The sequence below is a fragment of the Lepidochelys kempii genome, chromosome 4 (genome assembly GCF_965140265.1).
Source record: "Lepidochelys kempii isolate rLepKem1 chromosome 4, rLepKem1.hap2, whole genome shotgun sequence".
NCBI lineage: Eukaryota > Metazoa > Chordata > Testudines > Cheloniidae > Lepidochelys > Lepidochelys kempii.
This window is the reverse complement of record NC_133259.1, coordinates 108373384-108398845: the sequence shown is the minus strand read 5'-3', so window position 1 is coordinate 108398845 and position 25462 is coordinate 108373384. Positions and strand designations below refer to the sequence as shown.

Genomic DNA, 25462 nt, shown 5'->3' with positions numbered 1-25462 from the left:
TAAATACGTAACTCATAATCAAACACACAAAGTATTTAAAGAACTGTCCTGACGCCGGAATAAACTCCACTCGATCGTCCTATCCCATAATCACAGTTGGTCTCCCTGACCCTAGGAAAACATACGAGAAAACAGGTGAGTCTTGCAGCATGCTGTAAAAAGCACTAAATCTGGGCTCTGGTGGATGGCCAAAGAGGGAAGTGAATTCCAGAAAACAAGGTCCTCATCAAGAACACAAACACCAACATTCTTCCGTTTAAGCCAGGGCAATATTAACTTGAATGCCACACCCCCACTAAGTGCCCATACCTTTAGGCTTTAAAACTTAAAGCCAAAACCTTAAATCTGCACCCTGGAAATCAATTGACAACATGTGCAGGTCACAGAACTCAGGGAAATGTGTTTTGTACAAGGAATACCACTTACAAGTCATTTAACTGCATTCATACACTATCTGCAATTTCCAAATGATTTGGTGATGTAGCTCCATGCAGAGTGAATTACAATAACTGAAATAGGAAAGGTATGAATAAGTATGGTGAGGTCCACATCTAAAAGAAAAGGACACAATGTTCTGTTAAGTACAAATGACAGAACACTCTTTTGCCATTTGCTACTAACAGTATATCTAGGAGCAACTGACGATTCAAGAGAATCCCTAGCTGTAAGTCTTAGAAACGAATGGTAGCCAAACCCCAGCCCGAATAAAGGTGCATATATAATATCTGGCATTTTTCCTGTAATCCTTATATCAGTTTTATGTGAGCTGAGTCTCAGCCAGCTAGCTGTCAGCAATTTCAAAATCTCCATTAGCCACTAGGTAAGTCATTCCATTGCACAAGCAGATTGGAAGAGATGGAAGTATAGAGCTAGGTGTCATTAGCTAACCATTTTCTGCATTAGCTCTTTTGAGGTTTTGTGTATCCATGGAAAAGGTTAAGTCCTCATCTGCATGAGCTTTTAGCCCTAGTAACTTCTTAGTGTGTTACCAGAGTTTTGGTTTGTTTTTGTTTTATGGCTTTTGTCTCAGACTGTCTTTTCTCCAGATACGTTAGACTACTCCAGTCCTGTCTGCTGAGACACGAACGTCACAGGGCCATAACTATTTTATGAACATCTTTAGAGTTAATTATGTAATAGCATAAAATTATTAAGCATATTTTTATACAGTTTCTGTCCTGCTTTGCTTTTTAAGTGTCTCTGCCTGTACGTGGTTAGGGAAATGTAATGTAACAACTTGGGAAGTGAGAAATCTTGGTAATGTGTTTTTATTTTAATTTGCTGTTGCAGTTGTTTGTTTTTTAGTCTGGTGGCAAAACACCAGAAAACAGTATTGTAACTTTAAAAACAAAACAAAAAAGCTGACTTGTCCTTGGGGAAATGTCAGGTAATTACATTTCTGTGGAGGGCAGCATTCTGTCCTTGGACAGAATAGCTCTAAGAAGAAAACTTCATCCTGGTTTCTCTAAATCAAAACTTTGATTTGGTTTTCTTGTTGCTTTAAGTCTAGTTTAAAAAAGAAAATAACTTGAACTCTTAAAAACAATTAACTCTGTTTTCAGAGGTGTACTGTGTATTCACAATTCCTGTTGATGTCATTGTAGTCAGTGGGAACTGTATGTTCTCAACATCTCTGAAAATAAGGCCAAACAGTTTTATAAGCTCTGTACTATTAATTGTATGGTCTTTAGAGATTATGGTCAAGATTTTAAAATACTTCAATACCTCTCATGTTTTCCTCATCCTGTCCCTCCCCCTTTCTCCCCCCCATGAAAATACTTTCTAAATATATATGGCCAGATTTGCCTGGTGTATATAACTCTATACACCATAAAATCAGCTACTGTGATTTCACCCAGTGTACAATGACTTCACATCCTGCCTTAACTGACCCTGCAGTCTCAAATAAATAAATAAATAAATAAGCCTATCATGTTATAATTTTAACTTTGTACAGCTAACAAACCATGTCAAGATCTGAGAATGGGGAAACAGTAGTGTACAGAGTATAAAACAATGTTACAATTGGTTAAAGGTCACAAATTGTTTTTATGATATTTTGTTCTCTGCCTGATTCAAAGGTAAGTAACTAAATCTCAGTCTAAGTAACTCAATCTGCATGAAGAACTTTGTAAATTTCACATGTAGCAATCTCTACATACTGCAGTCCATTGTCTCCCACAATTCTGGATATCTGGGCTGCTCTCTTCTCTCTGCAGCTTCACAGAAGCAGATCAGTGTTTGGCATTGCACTCTCTGGCCATGCTTCCCCCCTTTTACCTCCCCACCCTTCGCTTCAGCTTGCCACCATATTCTCTGTGACAGCAGACAGTGGCAGTTTTTGTAGCTCACACTCTCACTCTTCTGTTTTTTATCTTTTTCTGCCTACTTTTTGGGCAGTGGGTAGCAGTGCTCTTCCTTGCCGCATTCCTCCTCCTCCCTTAGTTGGTTAGTCCCTCAGGGATTTAACCTTTCCTGAGTCTCTACTTCAGCATCTTCCTGCTAGCTCCTCTTCCCCTGTACAGGCAAATCAGAACAGCCAAGAAAACATTGGGTCAAACTGAAGCACTGCGAGGCAGCTTTTCCAGGCTTGGCAGACAGTAAGTTGTGCCCAGTCTGTACTCAGACAACCAACTCTAAATCTGTTAGGTCCTGGTGCTATCAGTCAGACAGGCAGATCAGGTTCCCTACCCACCCAGGCAGACGCAACTCCAATGGGGGAAAATGGACCAGGACTCCCAGCAGGGTGAGGCTCCAAAAGTGATGAGGACCTTGACTGCTCAACTTGGGGGTAAGTCCCAGGGAACTCTTGCAGAACAAAGTGGGGAGGCTTGTAGGGCCAAAAGTCCTCCTCCCTCCCTCCCGCCCATCTAAAAGTGAGTTCTGAGTGCCCTGGAGAAAGAAGCAGTGCCTCTAATTAAACTCCTTCCCTCACAAGCCAACCAGGAGAGGTTGGACAAGAAGTCCCCCATCCTGCTGGGGAATGGGACTCAGCAGGGGAGGATTCTGAATCAAACTTCTTGTGAGGGCTTCAGACCCTAAGGAAGGCTAGCTGCAAAAGGCCTCACCAAAGCCACAGCAGAGCTATTACATCCTGAAACAAGCTAAACAAGTTAAAAAATGTAAACAGGCAAAAAACAGAAAGAAAAATCACACAAAAAAACAAGAAATACAAGTCCTATGTCGTCTTTTCCTCCTTATCCTCTTTCTGCTCCTCCACTAGGGAAGGTGAGCGGTCTGGCTCTGAATCCAAACAGGAATCGGGGGGAAAATAGAGCAAAGGTTTTTCGTGGGTTTTTTTTAAGAAATGTAAAGCTACATGCATCAAGGCTGTTCCATGATTCAGACCCAACCTGAGCAGTCTCATCAGAGTAAGCCTTAGAGTAAATTTCTTGTCTCAAAAGCCTTTCCCGAGGCAGCAATACTTCTTTGTTCTTCCTTCGAGGAAGTGATTAGGGATGAATGGAACAAGCCTGATAAGGACAAGCTCATTAACAAGAGCAACCTCAGGCTCTATAACTAACGTTCAAGAACCTAAGGGATCTATTGATGGCTCTGTAGCATCCCTTCCCTGGGATGATTAGCCCCTCTGAAGGGGCGTTTTACCCCAAGGATTCTACGGATAGAAAGATGGAGGCCATTCTCAAAAAAGACTTAGAAGCATCCTCCGCCACACTCTGAGCATCCTAGCAGCTACCTGCTTTGCAAGATCCCAAAGCCCTTAAGGACAGAGATCATCCTGACTTTGGTTCCATTTTAAAGCAAGTCTCCCAAGCAGCAGCATTTGTAGCTCTCACCTCAATGGATGCAGTGAGCTTCTCAGCCCGTGCCATGGCCTCTGTCAAACACTGTTTATGTCTCCATCTCCAAACAGTTGATACTCTAAGCTAGTTCTTTGCACTGCCAAATTTACATGGTCTCTCCTTTTTGGAGAAAATCTGGGGAAGGTGGTGGCTGATTGTAGCAAAATCCAAACAATCTCTCCCTTCCTCACTAAGTGCCCCCAGAAGAGAGTTTAGACTGGCTTTCAGACAGAGGCACTCCTTTTGCCCCTCATCCTCACTCAGGTAACATCAAAGGGACAATAGATTCTCCAAGGGAAAACAGCAAAATTGAGGTCCGGGGGAAAGCTTAGAGGGATCTCAGCACTTCAAACTTATTGTTCAGACATTTGGTTTCTCTTCAACCAACCCATTCACGAATCCTAGGAATACAAAGAGATCAAAATACTTCACAAGGGAGGCAGACCCTTATGCCCTGGGGACAGATGCCCTGTTGCATAGTTGGCTGCAGGGCCTACTATGTGCATTTCCACCCTTCCCACTACTGGGGAAGGTGGTCCAGAAAATAAAATGAGAACAGGCGATGGTAATTCTTATAATTCCTCATTGGCCAAGGAGACCTTGATTCTCAGACCTCATTTAACTGTAACTCCCACACCAGCTTTCGTGGAGAGCGGACATCCTCTCTTCATCTAGACTCAAAATGACTTCAACTAACAGCAAGGCTATTGAAAGGGAGGCACTGGAAGGTCTCAGTCTGCCCTCCAGAGTCATTAAGGCATTGCTTTTGGCTAGAAGACTATAAAAATACTCCTCTGTCTGGTCAGATTCTACAAGTACTCAGTATAATGCATATCCTGGAAATCCTGGAATCCTAACCATTCTATACTTCCTACAGAAAGGTGTAGAAAGAGGCCTTTAGCCCTGTACCATTGCATGTCAGGTGTCCGCTCTTAGGAGCGTGCTTATTCTCAGGATCCTCTGGCTATCTGGCAGAAAATTCACAGGTAGCAAGATTCCTTCAAGTAGTCCAATTAGCCAGATTAGCGGTCAAATCACTTTCCAGAATGGAACCCACCTCTGGTTTTGAGGACTGGCAAGCCATCTCTTTGAGCCTTTGACTTCACTGTTGGCCTTTTATTTATCTGTTAAGACTTGTTTCTTAGTAGCTATCCAAGCTTAGATATCAGAAGAGCCTTGAAAGTCTATCTCAAATGTATAGAATCCGTGTCCTTGCACACAAAATGCCAGGGACTTAGAGTTTTCAAGTGCTCCATCATCTGGCAGATTAGACTATGTATTGTGGATTGTTATACATCATCAGTGTTTTCCTATACCAGAAGGCATCAAGGCACAATCCACGAGATTCTTAGCAACCTCATGGCGGAATGAGCAAGTGCATCCACTCTGGAAATTTGCAAAGCGACCACTTGGTCTATAGCTAATATCTTCATTAAGCACTACAAGGTGGACTTTCTATCAGAAGGGTCTGCAGATGGTGGTCTAGAATAATATGGACCTTTGAGTGAGCTCACAAAAAGGTGGGTACTTCTTTTCTACCAACCTCTTCTTTCATAACCATCCCTATATCTGATCACTGCTCGCTACTTTCCAGACATCCAGGATTGTGGGAGATGCTGGGCTGCAGAATGGAAATTTTCTTACCAATAATTTCCTTTCTGCAAGCAGAATTCTATGAACCCTAGATGGCTCATGAGCCAAGGGTCAGCCGTTAAGTAGAATCATTACTGTAGGACAATCCTTGCTGATCTAATGTACATAGTTGTTTCATTATCTCTGGAATATTTGTCAATTATGAGGCTATGCAGATTTCATAGTTTGGGAATAACTCATCTGGTGGCAAGTGGAAGCAGAGAAGGCCTGGCCAGAGACTGGTTCACCTCTGTGAAGTTGCAGAGAGAGGAGACCAGCCCAGATGTCCAGAATTAGAATTCTGGGAGATACTGCTTGCTTAATAGAAACAGTATCGTAATTTTTTTTAAAGGGAAAAAAACTATTAACAATGTTTCAGGTGTATTTAAAATATTTCTCAGCAATGTTTGCAACTCAGGCCTTCCAGCATTCTTCTAATGTGTGAGAACTGAAAATTGAAATTGACTACAAATAAAAGTGAAACTGACTAATCTGGTTTTATTTGTCCTCACTGGGTAAAATGCCATAGATAACCAGAGTATAAACAGTGACAAGTGAACATCATTTCATCCACATTATTTGTATTTTAGTCATCTAAACCATCATTAACACAGAAAAATATAATTCTTAAAAATATTTTGATAGTGTTCCATTAATCAGAACTAGCCGTAAAATCAATTGAAGTGAACAGTTACAGGAATCTAGGGCCAGATCTTCAACTGGTGTAATATGCCCTAGATCACCATTGACTTCAGTGGAGTTACACTGATTTACACCACTTTTTTAAAGCTTAATTCCTTTCTTCTCTAAGACTTAATTAGTAGTTTGGATTATATTTTTCCAATTAGATTCTTGTGGTTCTTGTTCTGTTCTATTAATTCTTGGATCTGTCCATGTTGAAGATTCATGGTGCATGGCAACTGAATGTGGACTTGCACCATGCCAGAATATTTTTTAAGTGAATGGCTGTCTGTAAATGCAGTTTAATATTTCTACACAGGATAAGGAAAATGTTCGGAGTTTGGCAATCTAAAATGTAAATTGTTCATGCTTGAGTTTATTTTTTGGGATGGTAGGCATGATAGGATCTCAAGATTATCTCTGAAACAGCAGTTTCCTGTATAGGTAAACTTTCAAAATACTGTGAAGGGTATTCTATCTCAAAACCTGTCAATGTGTGCATGTCTCCTGCCACATTTTGAAAATTGTTGTCTAACAGTTGTCACAGAATTGAAAAATGTGGCTTGTGGCTTTCTTAATAGTCAGAATTCCATATCTGCCAAGTTAAGATTTTGCTTTGCAGTTAACACTATCATCACAGTGTCAAAGACAAGTATGGTATGTGTGTTGGACTGTAAACATTCGTAAGATGTAACTATGAAACCCACAGTAAGCACACAGGATCAGAAGAGACCTGGAGTTGCTGGTGAATAACGTGTAAAGTTGCTCACATTATGTCCTGCACTCTTTAACTTTGCCTTGCTCTCTTAATTATCATCTCATTTTTTATCCTCAAATCTAATGAATGTCAGGTCATTACATGTACATACTAGAAATTAAAATGGATCATTTCTCTTGTTCATTACCATGTCATTAGAACACATATCTCCTTGGTCTAGCAGTGCAACTCTTTCTATGCCAGCAGTAGCACATACTTCTTACTTTTCTTGTTTGTTTTGTTCTGCTGTAGGTAAAAATTTGAAGCTTGCTTCACTTTGCTATGCAAACCTCTCTGCTGCTATAGTTGTGCATTAGCTTAATGTGCTGTTGTATTACAATGTAAAAAGTCTCTTGTCTCTTCTGTCTTTGTCACTGCAAGCTGCTAATCTGAATGAAGTGGAAAAAGGTCAGTTGTCTTTTAAGCCTATTTTCACTTACCTTGGTTTCTTGCTTTTCTTTTCTTTAAAGGTGCATGGATTTAAGTGTATGCACGTGATCAGAGAAATGATATAGTTAACATTTAGCAAGCTTACCCTAAATCCTCAGATCGGGCATTTTACTGTTTGTCCATACATGTCAAATGAATGCTATTAAAGGTAAAAATACAGCTCTTGTACAGAAGACAGTGATACAAAAACAGACCATTAACACTGTATACATTCTTTTTAAAATATACTAAAACTTACCTTATGCATCCTCACTGGTGACCAATAAAAATGGCTTGCTTTACAGAGATGGTCTCCTAATAAAGCTTGCACCCAACCCAAGTAAGACATACTTTGGTTCAGTTCTAATGCTTTCTAGATTCTAAAATACCCATTAAATTGTCTTATATGAATTGTCCTGCTAGACATTAGGTTGTGATGTCCTCCTGTTTATCATTGTAGTGACCAAGTGTTACACCATATACTGCACCTGAAAAATCACACAGTGATAAGAGGCTGTGCAACAGAGAAAGTTAATAGAGATATATGCAGCCTTAATTTTGAGTAACCTTGTTTTGGGTTTCTGTCAAAACATTAATGTCACTAAAACACAAGGTTGATTTAAACCAGTAATGGAAGAGATTCTGATCAATCATTTTGAATTACATCAGTTCCTAGCACTGGTATTTCATGATTAATTTTAAGTAGCTGAAGGATATGCCTGTTTTTCCTCCTCCTCATTTCCTGTCCTCTTTCCATCTCTTCCCCCAAACAATCTGCCCCATCACAGAAAATCCTCCTTTAGAGAGGTGAAGGGTGGACTGAGTTCGTTAGTGCCATTCTTTGAATGGGTGGGAATGTGTCACTGAAATACAACATAAGATACTCCTGAGGGTTCTGTTTGCTGCTCAGAACCACACTCAGATCCTGAACCAGAAGTGGGCAAACTACAGCCCGGAGGCTGCATCTGTCCCTCCAGATGTTTTAATCTGGCCCTCTAGCTCCCACTGGGGAGCTGGGTCTCGGGCTTGCCCCACTCTGCGTGGCTCCCAGAAGCAGTGGCATGTTCCCCCCTCTGGCTCCTATGCATAGGGACAGCCAGGGGGCTCCACACACTGCCCCTTCCCCAAGCACCACCCCCACACCTCCCATTGGCCAGGAACTGCAGCCAATGGGAGCTGCAGGGGCGGCATCTGCAGGGCAGTGTGCAGCTCTGCCTGGCCGCACCTCCTCATAGGAGCTGGAGTGGGGGGACATGCCGCTGCTTCCGGGAACTGCTTGAGGTAAGTGCCACCCAGGGCTTGCCCCCCTTCTGCACCCCAATCCCTTACCCCAGTCCTGATACCCCTCCTGCCCTCTGAACCCTCGGTCCCAGCCTGGCGCATCCTCCTGCACCCCAAACCCCTTATCCCCAGCCCTACCCCAGAGCCCTCCCCCCCCACACCCCAGCCCGCATCCTGAACTCCTCATTTCTTGCCCCACTCCAGAGCCCACACCCCCAGCCAGAGCCCTCATCCCCTCCCACACCACAACCCCCAATTTTGTGAGCATTCATGGCCTGCCATACAATTTCCATACCCAGATGTGTCCCTCGGGCCAAAAAATTTGCCCACCTATCCTAAACTCTCACCCTCATATGGTAGCTCATTGCTCTGTGACCACCCTGCCAGGCTGGTGTACAATTCGTTTATTTTATTATGACTGTTAGTGTGCATATCATTAGGAAAGCTAGCTACCATTCAAACACAACACCACTATTTAAAAATAAATTCATCATCTTATTTTTAACTCAAACCGCACTGAAAAACCAAACCAAAACCAAACTGCACTGACTACTGAACTAGCCCATGTAATTTTTAAAATGAAATTTGCTTTATAAGTGTGCAAAGTACCTTTGTAACACTCACTGAATTCTTGCAGTATAAAGTATAAATTATCTGAATTTTCTTTCAGAACTTTAAAAATATCAAAATGTGAATTTTTTGTGTCCATGAAGAACATTGTTTAAAATGGAGTATAAACTGTAGCTGTGCTACTGTGCACACAGGCTTCCCAGTTCAAGCTTGAATGGGTATCCCCCTTGTATAATTATGTCTACTCATTGAAATACCTGTTTTATAGGAGATTAAAAAGAGAAATCATAATCCGAAAAAAGGTGGTAGTTATTGGATATGTGTGAAACAAGTGAAAAACATAATATATTGTAATTACTGTAACCCACACAATCAAATTATTAAAAAGCTCAGGGGAGGTAAACTAGGATTCAAAGACAAAATTAAGCAGGTGTACAGAAATGTGATGCACATTTTATGCTAGTTAGTTTACTAGTGTATATGAAATTGCATTTAGCTGATCATAAATTACTAGCAGTAGAAGTCTGTTTGTTTATTGCAGAGGCCTTTATGTCTTAATTGTTAATTTGGTAAGAAAAAGAGGAATAATAGAAATCAACTATTAACTCAGTTTAATGAAGTACTACACCAACCAATTATATAACCTGATTTAAACATTTCCAAAAATACAGTATTTACACAGCCCTAGTGGCTAACGAGTAAAAACGTAAATGCATCTAATGCACTTGGGCACCAGTTAAGTATGGTACTTAAGCACATGCCTGACTTTAAGCACCTAGGTAGTCCAATTTAAGTGAGAGCCATATCCATTTAAGTCATGTGCCTAAGTACCCTGCTGAATCAAGGCCTTGGTATTGTGACTTATGAGAGTTCAAAGAGAAATACTTTTATTACTCTCACCCTGGGTTGCTCCTAATAAAATATTCCATTTAATGTAACTAGTTTATCTCAAGCGATTGTAAATTATTATTAGAGCACTGTGATCATTCCACTAGTTATGATGCATTTCCACTCATGATTAAAAGCCGAATCCTGAGAATGTACACAATCCTTGATAACGTGATTAGATTCATTGATTTCATTGGGACTACTCCCAGGAGTACTGTTTGGTATCATCAGGCTATAATTCACTATTTTTCTGCATGATGTTATATTGTTTTTAAAATACTTATTGCACAATCCTTACCTGCCAATACCTATTATTGCTTTATTGTTATTATCACATTAAACAGCATAATAAGTAAGGTCTCAGTCTTGCACTGGGGATCCACTAGCATGGGATGTAAATGAATGGAATTCCACTGGCATAAAATTCGAATAATGCAGAGGTGAAGCAGAGCCAGAAGTTATATTTAAAATAATTTTGACAGTCTGATTTTCAGTAGTTTGCAATGGGACTTTAACACTCTGAGTTGAAATCTGCTTCCTAATGCCACTGAGAATTTTGTTCTTTAATGTTAGTTAAAACAACTTAAAACTTTGATCTTTTGTTTTAATTGGCGTGGTGGTTACAATTTCATTTAGATTACAAAAAGAAAAGGAGTACTTGTGGCACCTTAGAGACCAACCAATTTATTTGAGCATAAGCTTTCGTGAGCTACAGCTCACTTCATCGGATGCATACAGTGGAAAATATAGTGGGGAGATTTTATATACACAGAGAACATGAAACAATGGGTGTTACCGTACAGACTGTATCAAGAGTGATCTGGAAAGGTGAGCTGTCAGCCACCAGGTTTGCCATGACATTATCGGGGATACTGTTCCTGACGGCTTGTAGTCCATCTTTGTGTGGAATGTTGGTGTAGAGGGCTTCTACCCTGCTGAAGTGAAGAAACAGATTGACAGAGCCAGAAGTGTACCCAGAAGTTACCTACTACAGGACAAGCCCAACAAAGAAAATAACAGAATGCCACTAGCCATCACATTCAGCCCCCAACTAAAACCTCTCATCATCAAGGATCTACAACCTATCCTGAAGGATGACCCATCACTCTCACAGATCTTGGGAGACAGGCCAGTCCTCACTTACAGACAGCCCGCCAACCTCAAGCAAATACTCACCAGCAACCACACACCACACAACAAAAACACTAACCCAGGAACCTATCCTTGCAACAAAGCCCATTGCCGACTGTGTCCACATATCTATTCAGGGAACACCATCATAGGGCCTACTCGCATCAGCCATACTATCAGAGGCTTGTTCACCTGCACATCTACCAATGTGATATATGCCATCACGTACCAGCAATGCCCCTCTGGCATGTACATTGGCCAAACTGGACAATCTCTACGTAAAAGAATAAATGGACACAAATCAGACATCAAGAATTATAACATTCAAAAACCAGTCGGAGAACACTTCAGTCTCTTTGGTCACTTGATTACAGACCTAAAAGTGGCAATTCTTCAACAAAAAAACTTCAAAAGCAGACTCCAACGAGAGACTGCTGAATTGGAATTAATTTGCAAACCGGATACAATTAACTTAGGCTTGAATAAAGACTGGGAGTGGATGTGTCATTACACAAAGTAAAACTATTTCCCCTTGTTTATTTCCCCTCCTACTGTTCTTGTCAATTGCTGGAAATGGCCCACCTTGATTATTACTACAAAAGGTTCCCCCCGCCTCTCCTCCCCCCGCTCTCCTGCTGGTAATAATTCCTGATCACTCTTGTTACAGTCTGTATGGTAACACCCATTGTTTCATGTTCTCTGTGTATATAAAATCTCCCCACTATATTTTCCACTGTATGCATCCGATGAAGTGAGCTGTAGCTCACGAAAGCTTATGCTCTAAAAAATTTGTTCATCTCTAAGGTGCCACAAGTACTCCTTTATTTTTTATGGATACAGACTAACACGGCTGCTAGTCTGAAACCTTAGATTGTGTAGTTTGTCAACTCTCAACCTTCCACTTTAACTCCATATAGTTTAACTAGAACTAACATTCTCTAAAACAATCTGTTGTATAAATCAGATGTAGTTAATAACTAGCGACTTCAGTCAAAAACATGAGGAGGAAAAACTGTATAACTTTCATGGAAAGTTAAAAGACTGCAGAAATAGACTTACAATTTATGGTGGTCTAGCACAGAATAAAAAATAATAGTACACACACACACACACACACACACCCCATCCAGTAACTACTTTAACTTCAATTAAGCCTGCCCTGTACACTTGGTATATTGCTTTGGAACACTGTATACTTTGTTATGGTGATTAAAATTGACTACTATTTTTTCTTATTTTGATTCAGTCCTTTGCTGCAGTGCTGATGGTTTAAGAATATTTCTGTAATACCTTCAGATAATTTTCTTGGTTGGTACTTTGTCAAGTTATTTCATTTATAATTTCATTTTCTGTTACACCGCTTCCCAACTCCTCTGTAAATAATGTAGTCATTTATACATACAATTTACATATCCAGTTATCCAAAATAACAATAATAATGATCTAAATCCTTTTGAACCTGATTGTATTATTCCTTATTATTTATTGTATTGCTACTGTTTTAAGCTTTAGAAATTAAACTGTGGAATTATTTTATAGAATTGTTTTTGATATTTTCCACACAACTATTTAAACTAATTAATCTGTCATTGCTTGATCTTCTAAATTATTTAGAAAATACAACAATTTTTATAGCAATTTTCTAGTCTTTAAGACTCTGGTCACTTGGCAGGGAACTTATGAAAGCCACAGTTATCATTTTACTAAATGGGTGAATGAGTGGATGACTGTACACATGTAACATTGATGTGAAACTTTGTTGAACTTAAAGATGCACAGTAGTATCACAACCATTTTTCTTACCTGAAGTATGTTTTAAAAAACTGGAGCTACAATTCCTGATTTAGGTGACTTTCCAACGTTTTCCTTCTGAATAAAGACAAAAAGCACAATCTGCCATTTCTTTTCGTAGGTATTTCACTTTTGTCACTATCTCTTAATTTTTTTAAAATTAATTTTCTCCCTTGCATCTTGTCCATACTGATTAAATTCTGGAGAACTCATGATTTTAGAACTTCAGTCTTTGTCCCTCTATTTACTCTTTTAGGAACAACTTTTCAGAAGTGTTCTTCAAATAAGTACACCTAAAAAAGTGCTGTTTTTCATGCTTATTCTTCACTAACTACAAGTTTTTTTATTTAATTTTTAGGGTTTTTTTATATTAATTTATATTTTGGGTGCCTACAACTGTGCTTATGCAAATACTTAGATGGGCAGTTATGCATTTTATCTCTTATTTATTTATTTTTATGTTTTTTCTCTGGTATATATGTAGATGCAAAAATAACATTTCGGGAGTTCAAATTTTGGAGGCTAATCTGAAGCTTCTTCGAAAAGTTTGTTCTTAGTTTGCTTCTCTTGTCTGTAAATCTTTCAGAGTATCCATGGTTGTTTTGATCAAATAGATCATATTTACTTAAAACCTGGCCTTTGTTCATATGGTTCTTTATGTTCTTCCTTTATCACATTGGCCACAGGATTTCCCACTTCCTTGCTGTAGTGCAATATTTCCCTTTTTAGATTACCTATTAATGTACTGTTTGAACTAAATATTTCTGTCTGGACTGACTTCTTGATTTACTTCACAATATTGGTCATTTCCCTCATTGGGTTTTTGAAATAAAAATTTGCAAAAATGTAAGGGGATATTTTCCTTCCTTTCATACTCCCAGAACGTATGATTATGTAGTAACCCTTCAAGTCAACAAGAGTCAGAAGACCTTTTAGTTGGACAATAGGTTCATATCCCAGTCAGACCTTAGACTGCACTGTCTATATATTGTACAAAGCTTCCATAAAAAATCAAACTCTTACCAGGTCCTCAGAAGTGGTTGCTGATGTTTTCAGACCATTTGGCAACTGTAGGCCCAGATTCTAGCAAAGTTGGATTGATCTTATATTTTCAAGCGAAACAATACAAAACTGTGTTTGCAGCTGAGTTTCACTTTTGAACTTTTGTCCTCAACCTTCAACTGTACCCAGTATCCACTGGCCACAGCTAGAGGATTAGGCTTTAAACTCCCTTATCCATGAGCTGGAGCCATTTTCCAGCTGACAGTTACTAGAGTGCAGTGTACTCCGGCCATGCCCCCTCTACTTCGGTACACCCTCCACATCCAGATCTAGAGCATTTGGAGAATTGCACAGTGTTAAACTCCTGTTCCACAGAGAGGTCTGCCACATTTGGTAGTCCCCCAGGCAATTTAAAATGTCAGGGCCAGTGATAATATGACAGTAATAATGCAGCCTTTGGCACAATCTCTGACCAGTGGAACAAGCAATATATGTTTAAAGAAGTGGGGGTTTTTACCCATGAAAGCTTATGCCGAAATAAATCTGTTAGTCTTTAAGGTGCCACCAGACTCCTCGTTGTTTTAGTGATGATGGAGATTATTGTCCACGTTATATCAATGTCAATTAGAGAGGATTTTTCTAGGTATTATGGGTTTTCAATACTGAATTATTTCTAAGGTTCCTGTGTAGAGTCTGTAGGATTCCAAATTTTGTCAAGTTACTTATTGACTCTTGGGAGCTAGAAAGTCCCCTGATATTCTGGAGCTGGGATTGCCTTCTTACCTCATTAGGCACATAGTGCCTGATACTGAAAGTTTCTGAAGGCCTCTCTGGTGCATAAGTAAGAAGAAAATCCAAGTTGGGGGCATTTATAGGAGGTTTGTGTCTGAGTCTTGTGAATACTGAGTTTCACTAGCATTCTGCAGGGACCTCTTAATATCACTCAAGATAAGGACATAATATATTATGCGATTCCACAGTCATATAATTTAGTGAAGAATTGTGCTTCAGAAGTAAAAAAGTTTTCATTTAAAAATGTTTCTAGCCTATAGAACACACATAAATTAGATAAATAAAACAGGTTTTTTGCTGGTTTCAGTTTATGATCATGGGAGTTAGAATTCTCTTAGATTCTCCACCAAGATGTATTTCACCCTTTAAATATTAAAAAATTATTTACCTATGTAATTTCTTCATCAGTGAGTTCTGCAAGTTGATTGTATGTGTGTGAAGAATTACTCCCTCTTAACCGTTTATTTATTTGAATACCAGTCCTTCAGAAGAGAAGGGTCAGTATTTGATATTGTTGTGGGATTCTTTTTTAGGCAGACAAGACAAGAGGCTTTGAGAACAGAATTCAAGTCCTGTGGGTTAGTCAGCCCTAGTGGCTTGAGTTTGAACTTTCTTCAGTTGCCTGTAAATATTGATTAAATAATATTATTATTGGCAATTTCCCTGAGAACCATTGAGCAGCATTTATCAGGAGATCATGGACTTGTATTATTAATTCATGTACACTTTGACATGGCTTTATGAAATTGGCAGTCTGTGTCATTAAGACAGTGCAGCTCTACAGGAAATATGTCTTAATAGATTGATAGTGTGCTACCAAACCCCCTTGGAAAGCTTTGGTATGGATTTTCTGATGGCCAAGTCTGGATCTGCATTGCTATATGTTGAATATTATTTGTGTGAATTTTCTCAGCTGCAAGTCCAGATCTCCAGGGTGCATAGAATCATAGAATCATAGAATATCAGGTGCATCAGGTGCTAGTGCATACTAACACCCCACTTTGGGACTGGACCGTAGATTAAGTTAACACTTGCCATGGAATTGAAAAAACAAGCTCTTCTACAACAGATGGCTGAAAAATACTTTACAGGTTGTTTTGACTTCACCTCTAGTGCTTATGAACAGCGTGTTGTGCCCATTTCTTTCCACCTTTTAGACATGTATGTTTCAGACATATTTTCTTTAGAACAGCACAGACATAAATATTTACACCTTATTTCCTGTTTGAATTTATCTAGCTTCAACTTCTAGCTTGTATTATATCTTTCTATATTGGTAGATTGACGAGCCCATTATTAAATATTTGTTTCCCATGTTTGAACTTATAGACTGTAACCATGTCACTCCTTAGCCTTCTCTTTGTTAATCTAAATAGACTGAGCTCTTTGCGTCTTTCACTATAAAGCTTTCTAATCCTTTAATCATTCTCATGGCTCTTCTCTGAACCCTCTCCACTTCATAAACATCCTTCTTGAATTGTGGGCACCAGAACTAGACACAGTGTTCTAGCAGCAGACATGTTAGTGCCAAATACAGAGGTAAAGTAACCACTCTACTTCTCAAGATTCTTCAGCTTATGCATCAGAGGATAGCATTCACTCTTTTGGCCATACAATCACATAGGGAGCTCATGTTCAGCCGATTATCCGCCACAACTCCCAAATCTTTTTCCAAGTCACTGCTTCCCAAGACAGAATCCCCCATCCTGCTAGTATGGCCTACATTCGTTTTTACGAGATGTATACACTTAGCCATACTGAAATGTGTAGCGTTTGCTTGCACCAAGTTTACCAAGAGATTGAGATTCCTCTGAGTCAGTGATCTGTCCTAGTCGTTATTTTTGTGTCATCGGCAAACTTTGTCAGTGATAATTTTATGTTTTCTCCCAGGTCATTGATTTAAAAAAAAGGTATTTGGCATAGGGCCAAGAATAGATCACCATGGTACCCCATTGGAGAAACACCCATTTAATGTGTGCCATGTTAATTTTATATCATTCAAGTTTTTTTAATCAGAATGTTGTACAGTACCAAGTCAAACACCTTACAGAAGTCTCTAAGTATATTACGTCAGTACTAGTGCCTTTAACAACCAAACCCGTAATCTCGTCAAAAAAAGATATCAAGTTAGTTTGATAGACTCTATTTTCCATAAAGCTATGTTGATTGGCATTAATTACGTTACCATCCTTTTAATACTTCATTAATCAAATCCTGTATCAGCCACTCCATTATCTTGCTTAGAAGTCTATCTCATGTGTTGGAGAAGCATAGGAAGGGAAGAAGAATGGTTACTGTGTATAACCTCAGAAACTCACTCAGCTTGTACCCCTTCATATTCACCCCTTCCGATCAGACTGGAGATGCCAAAGATTATGGTCACAGGCATTTATACCTCTTCCATGTTTCTTAATAGAATATATGTCTAAACCCCCAGGCTGCCTGGAAAATGTCATCCCTTGACTTGAGTATTTATAGAGACAGATCTAAAACACAGTGTTCTACAAGTGTGGCACATGCTCAGCAAAACATTACCCTCTCCTTGACCACATAAAAAGATATGATAGTAACTACTATGCTGAATAAAGAAACAAGGCTTCTCTGGTGGTTACTGTAAAGTAGTCACAAAATAAAATCTTTATTGTAAACATTATTGTAGATTGTTATAAGGAGGAATAAGTGAATGATTAACTATGTGAATTAGCTGCTTTTTTATCAGATATATCAAGGGCACAACAGTATTTGGATTTACACACACACACTTCTTTTCCCATACCAATCTTCCAAAAAGTATATTCTAACCCACACTAGCATCTCTCATCTTTCTCCCTTCCCCAACTCTCTCACCCTTTGGGGGGAAAAAAGTCCCAAATGGTACTGTCCCTCTCCTCACCTCATGTCTCCTTCTTTGACCTTCTGGCTTTGTCCTTCTGCATCAATTTTTACATCCTCTAATAACTGGGGAAAGAGGCTGAAGCCATTGGGTAATACTTCCCTATGTACGGTGGCAGTTGCATGGAGCCACTGTAGGAAACAGACAGTAAGCACTGATAGGTGAATGTGGTGTCCAAGCAGTTGCATGGCAGCTTTCCTGCTTCCTCACAGCAAAGGGCCACTTCAGTGGTGAGGATGAGTGTTTGGGACCCCCAGTCTTCTCACCTTTTCTTCCTTCAGTAACCAGTGTTGCTTCTCTTCTGCTCACTCTACTTCCATTGCTAACTGGAGCAAATGCCAAGAGGGGTAATCCTTGGAATCTACAGGACCACTTGACTTGTGAATCCCTAAGCACAATATGGGCAGGATATATGCCCATTAATTATATATGCATATATATATACTATCACTATGTGTAGTTTGCTTATGTTGAAAGGGCGGAAAAAGAATGCTGATGGCCTGTTTGTATCAGTGAGAGAAAATAGAGGTAGTAGTGTGTTCCTAGTCTCCATGGGTAGGTAATTACTTTAAAGTGCAAAATATTTTAAGTAGGGCTTTCAATTGCAGTTAACTCATGCAATAAACTTAAAAAAATTAATTGCAATTAAAAAAATTAATTGTGATTCATCATAGTTTTAATTGCACTGTTAAACAATAGAATACCAGTATTAAATATTTTGGATATTTTTCTACATTTTCATATACATTGTATTCTGTGTTGTAATTGAAATCAAAGTATATTATTTTTATTACAAATATTTTCACTATAAAAATGATAAACAAAAGAAATCATATTTTTCAATTCACATCATACAAATTCAGTATTGCAATGTCTTTGTCGTGAAAGTGCAACTTACAGATGGAGATTTTTTTTGTTACATAACTGAACTCGAAAACAAAACAACATAAAACTTCAGAGCCTACAAGTCCACTCAGTTCTACTTCTTGTTCAGCCAGTTGCTAAGACAAATAAGTTTGTTTACATTTACAGGAGATAATGCTACCCTCTTCTTATTTACAGTGTCACCAGAAATTGAGAACAGACATTGGCATGGCACTTTTGTAGCCGGCACTGCAAGGTATTTACGTGCCAGATATGCTAATCTTTCTTATATGCCCCTTCATGCTTCGGCCACCATACCAGAGGAATGCTTCCATGCTGATGACACTCATTCAAAAAAAAAATGTGTTAAATTTGTGACTGAAGTCCTTAGGGGAGAATTGTATGTTCCCTGCCATTCTGCCATTTATTTCATGTTATAGCAGTCTTGGATGATGATCCAGCACATGTTGTTCATTTTAAGAACACCTTCACTGCGGATTTCACAGAACACAAAGAATGTATCAATATGAGATTTCTAAACATAGCTACAGCACTCAACCCAAGGTTTAAGAATCTGAAGTGCCTTCCAAAATTTGAGAGACAAGCTATGGTGCATGCTTTCAGAAGTCTTAAAAGAGCAACACTCCAATGCAGAAATTACAGAACCCAAATCACCAAAAAAGAAAATCAGCTTTCTGCTGGTGGCATCTGACTCAGATAATGAAAATAAACATGCATTGGTCTGCACTCCTTTGGATTGTTATCAAGCAGAACCCATCGTCAGCATGGACGCATGTCTCCTGGAATGGTGGTTGAAGCATGAAAGGTCATATGAATCTTTAACACATCTGGCACATAAATATCTTGCGACGTCGTCTGTAAGACAGCCATGAGAAGAAAGCCTGTTCTCACAGTCAGCTGACATTGTAAACAAGAAGTGGACAACATTATCTCCTGCAAATGTAAACACACTTGTTCGTCTGAGTGATTGGCTGAACAAGAAGTAGGCTGAGTAGACTTGCAGGCTCTAAAATTGTACATTGTTTTATTTTTAGTGCAGTTTTTTGTACATAATTCTACATTTGTAAGTTCAACTTTCATGATAAAGAGATTGCACTCCAGTACTTGTATTAGGTGAATTGAAAAATACTATTTCTTGGGTTTTTTACGGTGCAAATACTTGTAGTCAAAAATAAATATAAAGTGAGCACTGTGCACTTTGTATTCTGTGTTGTAATTGAAACCAATATATTTAAAAAAGTGGAAAGCATCCAAAAATGTTTAAATAGATGTTATTCTCTTATTGTTTAACAGTGCGATTAATCGCAATTAATTTTTTTAATTGCTTGACAGCCCTAATTATAAGTGCAAGAAATTGCATTTATACTGTTGGCTGAATGGGAGAGACTGGTCTGGAGAAGCTGTTTCCTGAAGGATATCAGGAAAAATCAGAATATATCAATTGCTTACATATTATAAAGTATAGAATTTTTCAATATTAACAATTTAAATCACAGTGGCTGATTATATTAAGTGTTGCTATTGCCATTGTCAGGGCATTGTGGTATTCCCCCTGAACTGACTGTGTATATTATGTTGCAGGTGAGTTGTGTGAGGAGAAACTAGATTTCTGTGCCCAAGACTTGAACCCTTGTCAACATGACTCAAAGTGCATCCTGACACCCAAAGGATACAAGTAAGCATAAAATATTGTCATATTTCAACTACACTATTTCTACCATTCTCTTATTCTACTCCACCCCTTCAGGATCACATATCAATGGCAGAACCTGACCCATTTGTTTTCATGTACACCCATGTATTAACTAGAAAAGTATCTAGTGAATTAACTGTTTTTTAGAAGTGTGGATTAAATAGGACCAGTGAAGAATGGAGAGTTTCATTCTCTGTGACAGTCTACACAAAATCCTTTTGGAAAGTTGGACTGTGAAGAGAATAATTAAGTTAAATTAAAGGGGGATTATTGTACTGCTTTGTGAGTAGTAATTACAAGACAGGTTATTAGTAAGACACATTGAAGCCATTATAACATAAGGAAGTTCATCACCAGGAAGACTAAGCTTTAATTACAAGACATCCTTATTAACATTAATTAGTATGCACTCTTAAAAAGTATTGCAATGGACTTTAGATTAGTAGATTTAGGAAATCTGCTGCTTTAAACTTTCATTCATGAGCAACCTGTTTTATGTGCCATATTTTACAGTGTTCAAAATCAGCTTTTGCCATTAAAATTGATATTCTTAGCACATTTTAAATAACAGGTTATTTTAAAAAGCCAAACTTTATTTGGAAATATTCAAATGTACATGCAGTGGAGCTGATCATTTGAAAGTGGATCACAATATTAAGAGTTATTTTGATGAACATTGTTCTATATTATATGCATTTATTCATTTTCATATGGTCAATCAATAAAACTATTGTTGCCTCTTGTACTTTGTTACATAGGACATAAAACTTGCATATTACATTTTGAGATTTTAAACCAGAAAATAACACACTCAGTAGCTTTGAGCATGTATCTCAGTCAGCTTTTTAACTTGATAGTGTGCTTTATACTCGTTTTTTCCTTTATTTACTCATTTCTTTTTGTCAGATAAAAGACTTAAGAGAGATTTGGATAAATTTATATAGATGGACCTAATTTAAAGAGTTATGGGCATTTAAATTTAAATTCAGTACTTCTAAACAAGTTGTAGGCATAAAAGTGTGAGACTGAATGCAAAATCAGTGAGGTGATCACAAAGACTGATGTAGTTAGGTGTTTCGTAAAAGAAAAAAGAGAGAACTTATAGTTAACTTTTAGACAGCTGTGTTATTGCACGTATGGATTTGTAATCTTGTCCATTGATCTGTGAGCTAAATAATTCTGAGCACTCCTTCAACTTAATGTGTGAGGCTTTAACTGAAGAACTCCTATTAACGTTAATGATGATATTTGCATTGTCAAAGCCCTGCATACAGTATTGAAAATACACCACTTCAAGTCCGTTTTTATTTTCTTATGTTAAAGAAAAATTAAAAAAACATGCTGCAATCACTTTGGTTCATAGGCAACAGAGTTAGTTCTTTTAAATTCTGTTAGCAGAAATTTAAAAAAAAACAGTTATGATCATTCTAACATGCCTGTGTAAATGCAATGTTGCATCATTCATTGTTGTCTAATAACTGACAAAGAAAATATTCTGCACAAGAACATAAGTCTTGGACTATTTTTCTGACTCCCAGCAACTAAGTTTACCATATTTCCTTATTTTGAGTTGATGTACATTACTCAGATATTCCAAGGAGAACGGTCAGACTGATTCATGAGGTCCTTTAAGATTTTCACCGAATGTACTTGATATAATATCAGATAATCAGTAACCACAATGTAAAAGGTAAAATATAAGACCTGGTAGTAATGGGGGACTTTAACTACCCAGATATCTATTGGAAAAGTAATATGGCAAAACACAACATTTCCAGTAAGTTCTTGGGACCAACTTTTTGTTTCAGAAAGTGAAGGCAGTAATCAGGAGGGAAGCCGTTTTAGACTTATTTCTGATCAACAGGGGGAATTGGTAATGAATCTGAAAGTGGAAGGCAATTTGGATGAAAGTGAACATGAAATGATAGATTTCATGATTCTAAGGAAAGGAAGGAGTGAGAGCAGCAGAATAAGGACAGTGAACTTAAAAAAAGCCGGGAGCGGGGCCCCTGCTCCAGGGTGGGGGAACATGGACAAGGGAAAAGGGACCAAGGCTGGGGCCACATTTGGGGGTAGGGGTGGGGCAGGACTGGGATCAGAGCCGAGGCCGGCAGACGGGGGCACGGGACAAGCAGCCAGGACTGGGGCCAGGCGCAGAGCTGGTGCCCCCTTGAACATTCCTCTGTGCCCTCTAAAGGGATGCGCCCCTCAGTTTGTAGATCTCTGATGTAATGAATCAATATATACAGGCTCTTAACACATGTAAAGTTATATTTTAATAGTGCATTGTATTAAAATGTGACTCAAAAAATTGATTTTCTAAATAGTGCTGCACTTCAGAATCAGTTAATAAAACACTACATCTCTGGCATTTTCTTACGTATATGGTTTTTATAGACAGGCATAGTACTAACCAATATACTTTCCTGTTCAATAGATGTGATTGCACACCTGGATATGTAGGAGAACACTGTAATATTGACTATGATGACTGTCAAGACAACAAGTGTAAAAATGGAGCACAGTGTACTGATGCAGTGAATGGGTATACATGTATATGCCCAGAAGGTTACAGGTGAGAGAGACTTGAAGACAGGACAAACATTTATATTTTTATCATACCACGGGGTGATTTTGTCTGAAATACTGGTTTTTGTGTTTGTATTTAGTGGCCTTTTTTGTGAGTTTTCACCACCAATGGTTCTCCCTCGCACCAGCCCTTGTGATAACTATGAGTGTCAGAATGGAGCTCAGTGCATCATAAAAGTAAATGAACCGATATGTCAGTGTTTGTCAGGTTACCAGGGTGACAAATGCGAAAAGCTGGTCAGCATAAACTTTGTGAACAAAGAATCCTACTTGCAAATTCCTTCAAGCAAGGTCCACCCTCAGACCAACATCACTCTGCAGGTAAGAAGGGGTAGATTGGCAAGAACCGATCTTGAGTCATGGTCATTTTCTTCACCATAAATCACTGCAAGTTGGCATGTGTCCTGATCATGTATCATGGGGGAGAAATGCATACATATAAAACAAATGCATACATATAAAAGTTGTCATTAGGTCAGTTAAAAACTTTAGACCCTCTGACCTACAGAGAACTAGAATCACCAGTGAAATTAGCATCACAACTGATGGATAACTGGTAGGAAAAAATGATTTTTATTATCTGACTATCCCAATCAGAGTTTGTTAACAAAGAAAGAAATATTGGTAATGGCCATGGGAATGAGTGCAACCCATTTAGCATGTCAGGTTTATTTGGATTCATTTCCTTATAAATTAGTGTTTCTTTTTTCACTAGATTGCCACAGATGAAGACAGTGGAATCCTGCTGTACAAAGGTGACAGAGATCATATAGCAGTGGAGCTGTATCGTGGTCGAGTGAGGGTCAGTTATGACACAGGATCTTATCCAGCATCTGCCATTTACAGGTGAACTGAAATACAATAAATTACAGTTCAAGACAAAAAGTGTATGATCTCCTGCTGTCTGGGGTCTAAAGTCAGATTTTGCAGGAGACATTTAGAAGAAGGAATATTTTTTGACAGAATGTAGTGTCAGACTTTATGGAATTGAAAGACTACTACTACTTTAAGCACATAATTTCAATTGGAAAATTACCTTAATATGAAAAATGGTATATAGAATGGTATGTGTTAAACTGAAACAAAAGGATAAGTTTCTGCAAGATATTTACACTTCTTTGTTTTTTAGAACAAATACATGCAAACAATCTTTCTCTTTTATTCTTCTTCACAGGTGATTTCCTAGTCTGTAGTGTGACCTAAAAGTTAGTGTTACTTGAATCACCTGAAACTCCATAAACAAAAGTGAAATTGCAATTTCTCTGTGTTCTCCGTGTCAGACATGCCTCTATAGTGGGGCATTTCCCTCCATTAGCAACTGGAGGCAAACTAGATCTTTGGTTATGAGCCAGGGTTTAGGACCAGCTCTGAGAAAGAATTTTCCTCTGTTTCCAAACCTGTGCAGACACTGGCTCCACATTTCCTTTTGTAATAAGCTTTCCATAGAATTTTTGGACTATTTTAAATGACATTTTTCTAATTTTCTTCATTGGCTTTGAGGTTTTTCCTCCTCAGAATGACTATCTTCAAAAATATCAATCTTCTAGGTTTCTGAGGAAAGTTCATGGGGAAGCACCATAGAGCAGCACCCCCTCTTTCCTCAGAATTGGCAGATTGACACTGCAAGGGGAAGCAAAAGGCCAAAAGATTTTGCCATTATTTGACCCCAACTACCACCACCAAGAAAGCTCCCAGGTGCAAATGTAAGAGCTGAGCTGGTACTTAGGTTGAGTCCACACCAAACCAGTTAAACAGGCTGCAAAGAATCTTCCCTCACTGAAACCACCCAAAAGCCAGCAGCATAGAATCCTGAGAAAGCTTTTCAAAGCATTCTTACCAGACAAAATCTTTTCAGCGTTTTCAGAAAGGAAACACAAAAGGGGTGTGAACACAACTAAAGCAAACTCATTTTAAATCTGCGTTGAACCCTTATGATCTTTTTGCTTTGGTTTAGTTTTGCAGTATTGACTTAGCTCCTACTGATGATTATTATGACCACATTTATGTGGTGTACAATACAGTCATACATTTGATGGAAATTGTAGAAGCTGTCACTTATTTTACATTTTGTAGTGGGCATTTTATTTAAAATAAATGACAAGTTCAAAAATTTCCCTCAAATGGCAAAACAAAATTAAAAACCTAAATGTTTTCTCTAGAGAAATAATGCTACATTTTGTTAGGCAATAATATCAAGGGAACTAAGATAATTCCTATGTATTCCACTCAAAAACAGTCCTTATAACATACAATGTGTTTTTTAACCATAAAAAGTAGCATGCCTTAAACAGTAACTATTTGGACATTACTTCCGTTCTAATGTCAGACTTATTTATGGCATTTTGTTTATAGTTCTGATGAAATACCATAATTTGTGGGAGTAATATTTCATATTTCAAATGTGTGCATTTAACTAAATTGAATAAAAATAGGACTTACATTTATAAAAGAATCAAGGTAGGTTTTAAAAACATGATTGTTAGAATTGGATGCAACAAATTCCTTGTTTCCCTGTGAATCTACGGTTCAAAATAAGATGATAATCCTTTTATCTGGAATAATGTTGAAAAGAAACTGAGATTAGGTCCTTGTATGGGTAGGAATGGGAATTAACAGAGATTGTTTTTCTTCAATTTATATTTATT

The 25462-nt window shown here is 38.3% G+C and overlaps 1 protein-coding gene across 13 annotated transcripts in view; it reads left to right on the top strand.

Annotated features, from left to right (window-relative positions):
• SLIT2 (slit guidance ligand 2) overlaps positions 1-25462 on the top strand; it is a 424049-nt gene that overhangs the window by 370113 nt on the left and 28474 nt on the right. For 10 of the 13 annotated variants that reach the window (XM_073342403.1, XM_073342401.1, XM_073342399.1 and 7 more), the window contains 5 exons: positions 7255-7281; positions 20117-20210; positions 22666-22803; positions 22898-23138; positions 23533-23663. In XM_073342403.1, the coding sequence (XP_073198504.1) occupies positions 7255-7281; positions 20117-20210; positions 22666-22803; positions 22898-23138; positions 23533-23663 (631 nt within the window). The remainder of the gene's footprint in view (positions 1-7254; positions 7282-20116; positions 20211-22665; positions 22804-22897; positions 23139-23532; positions 23664-25462) is intronic. The other 3 variants (XM_073342407.1, XM_073342404.1, XM_073342402.1) reach the window with 1 other exon arrangement.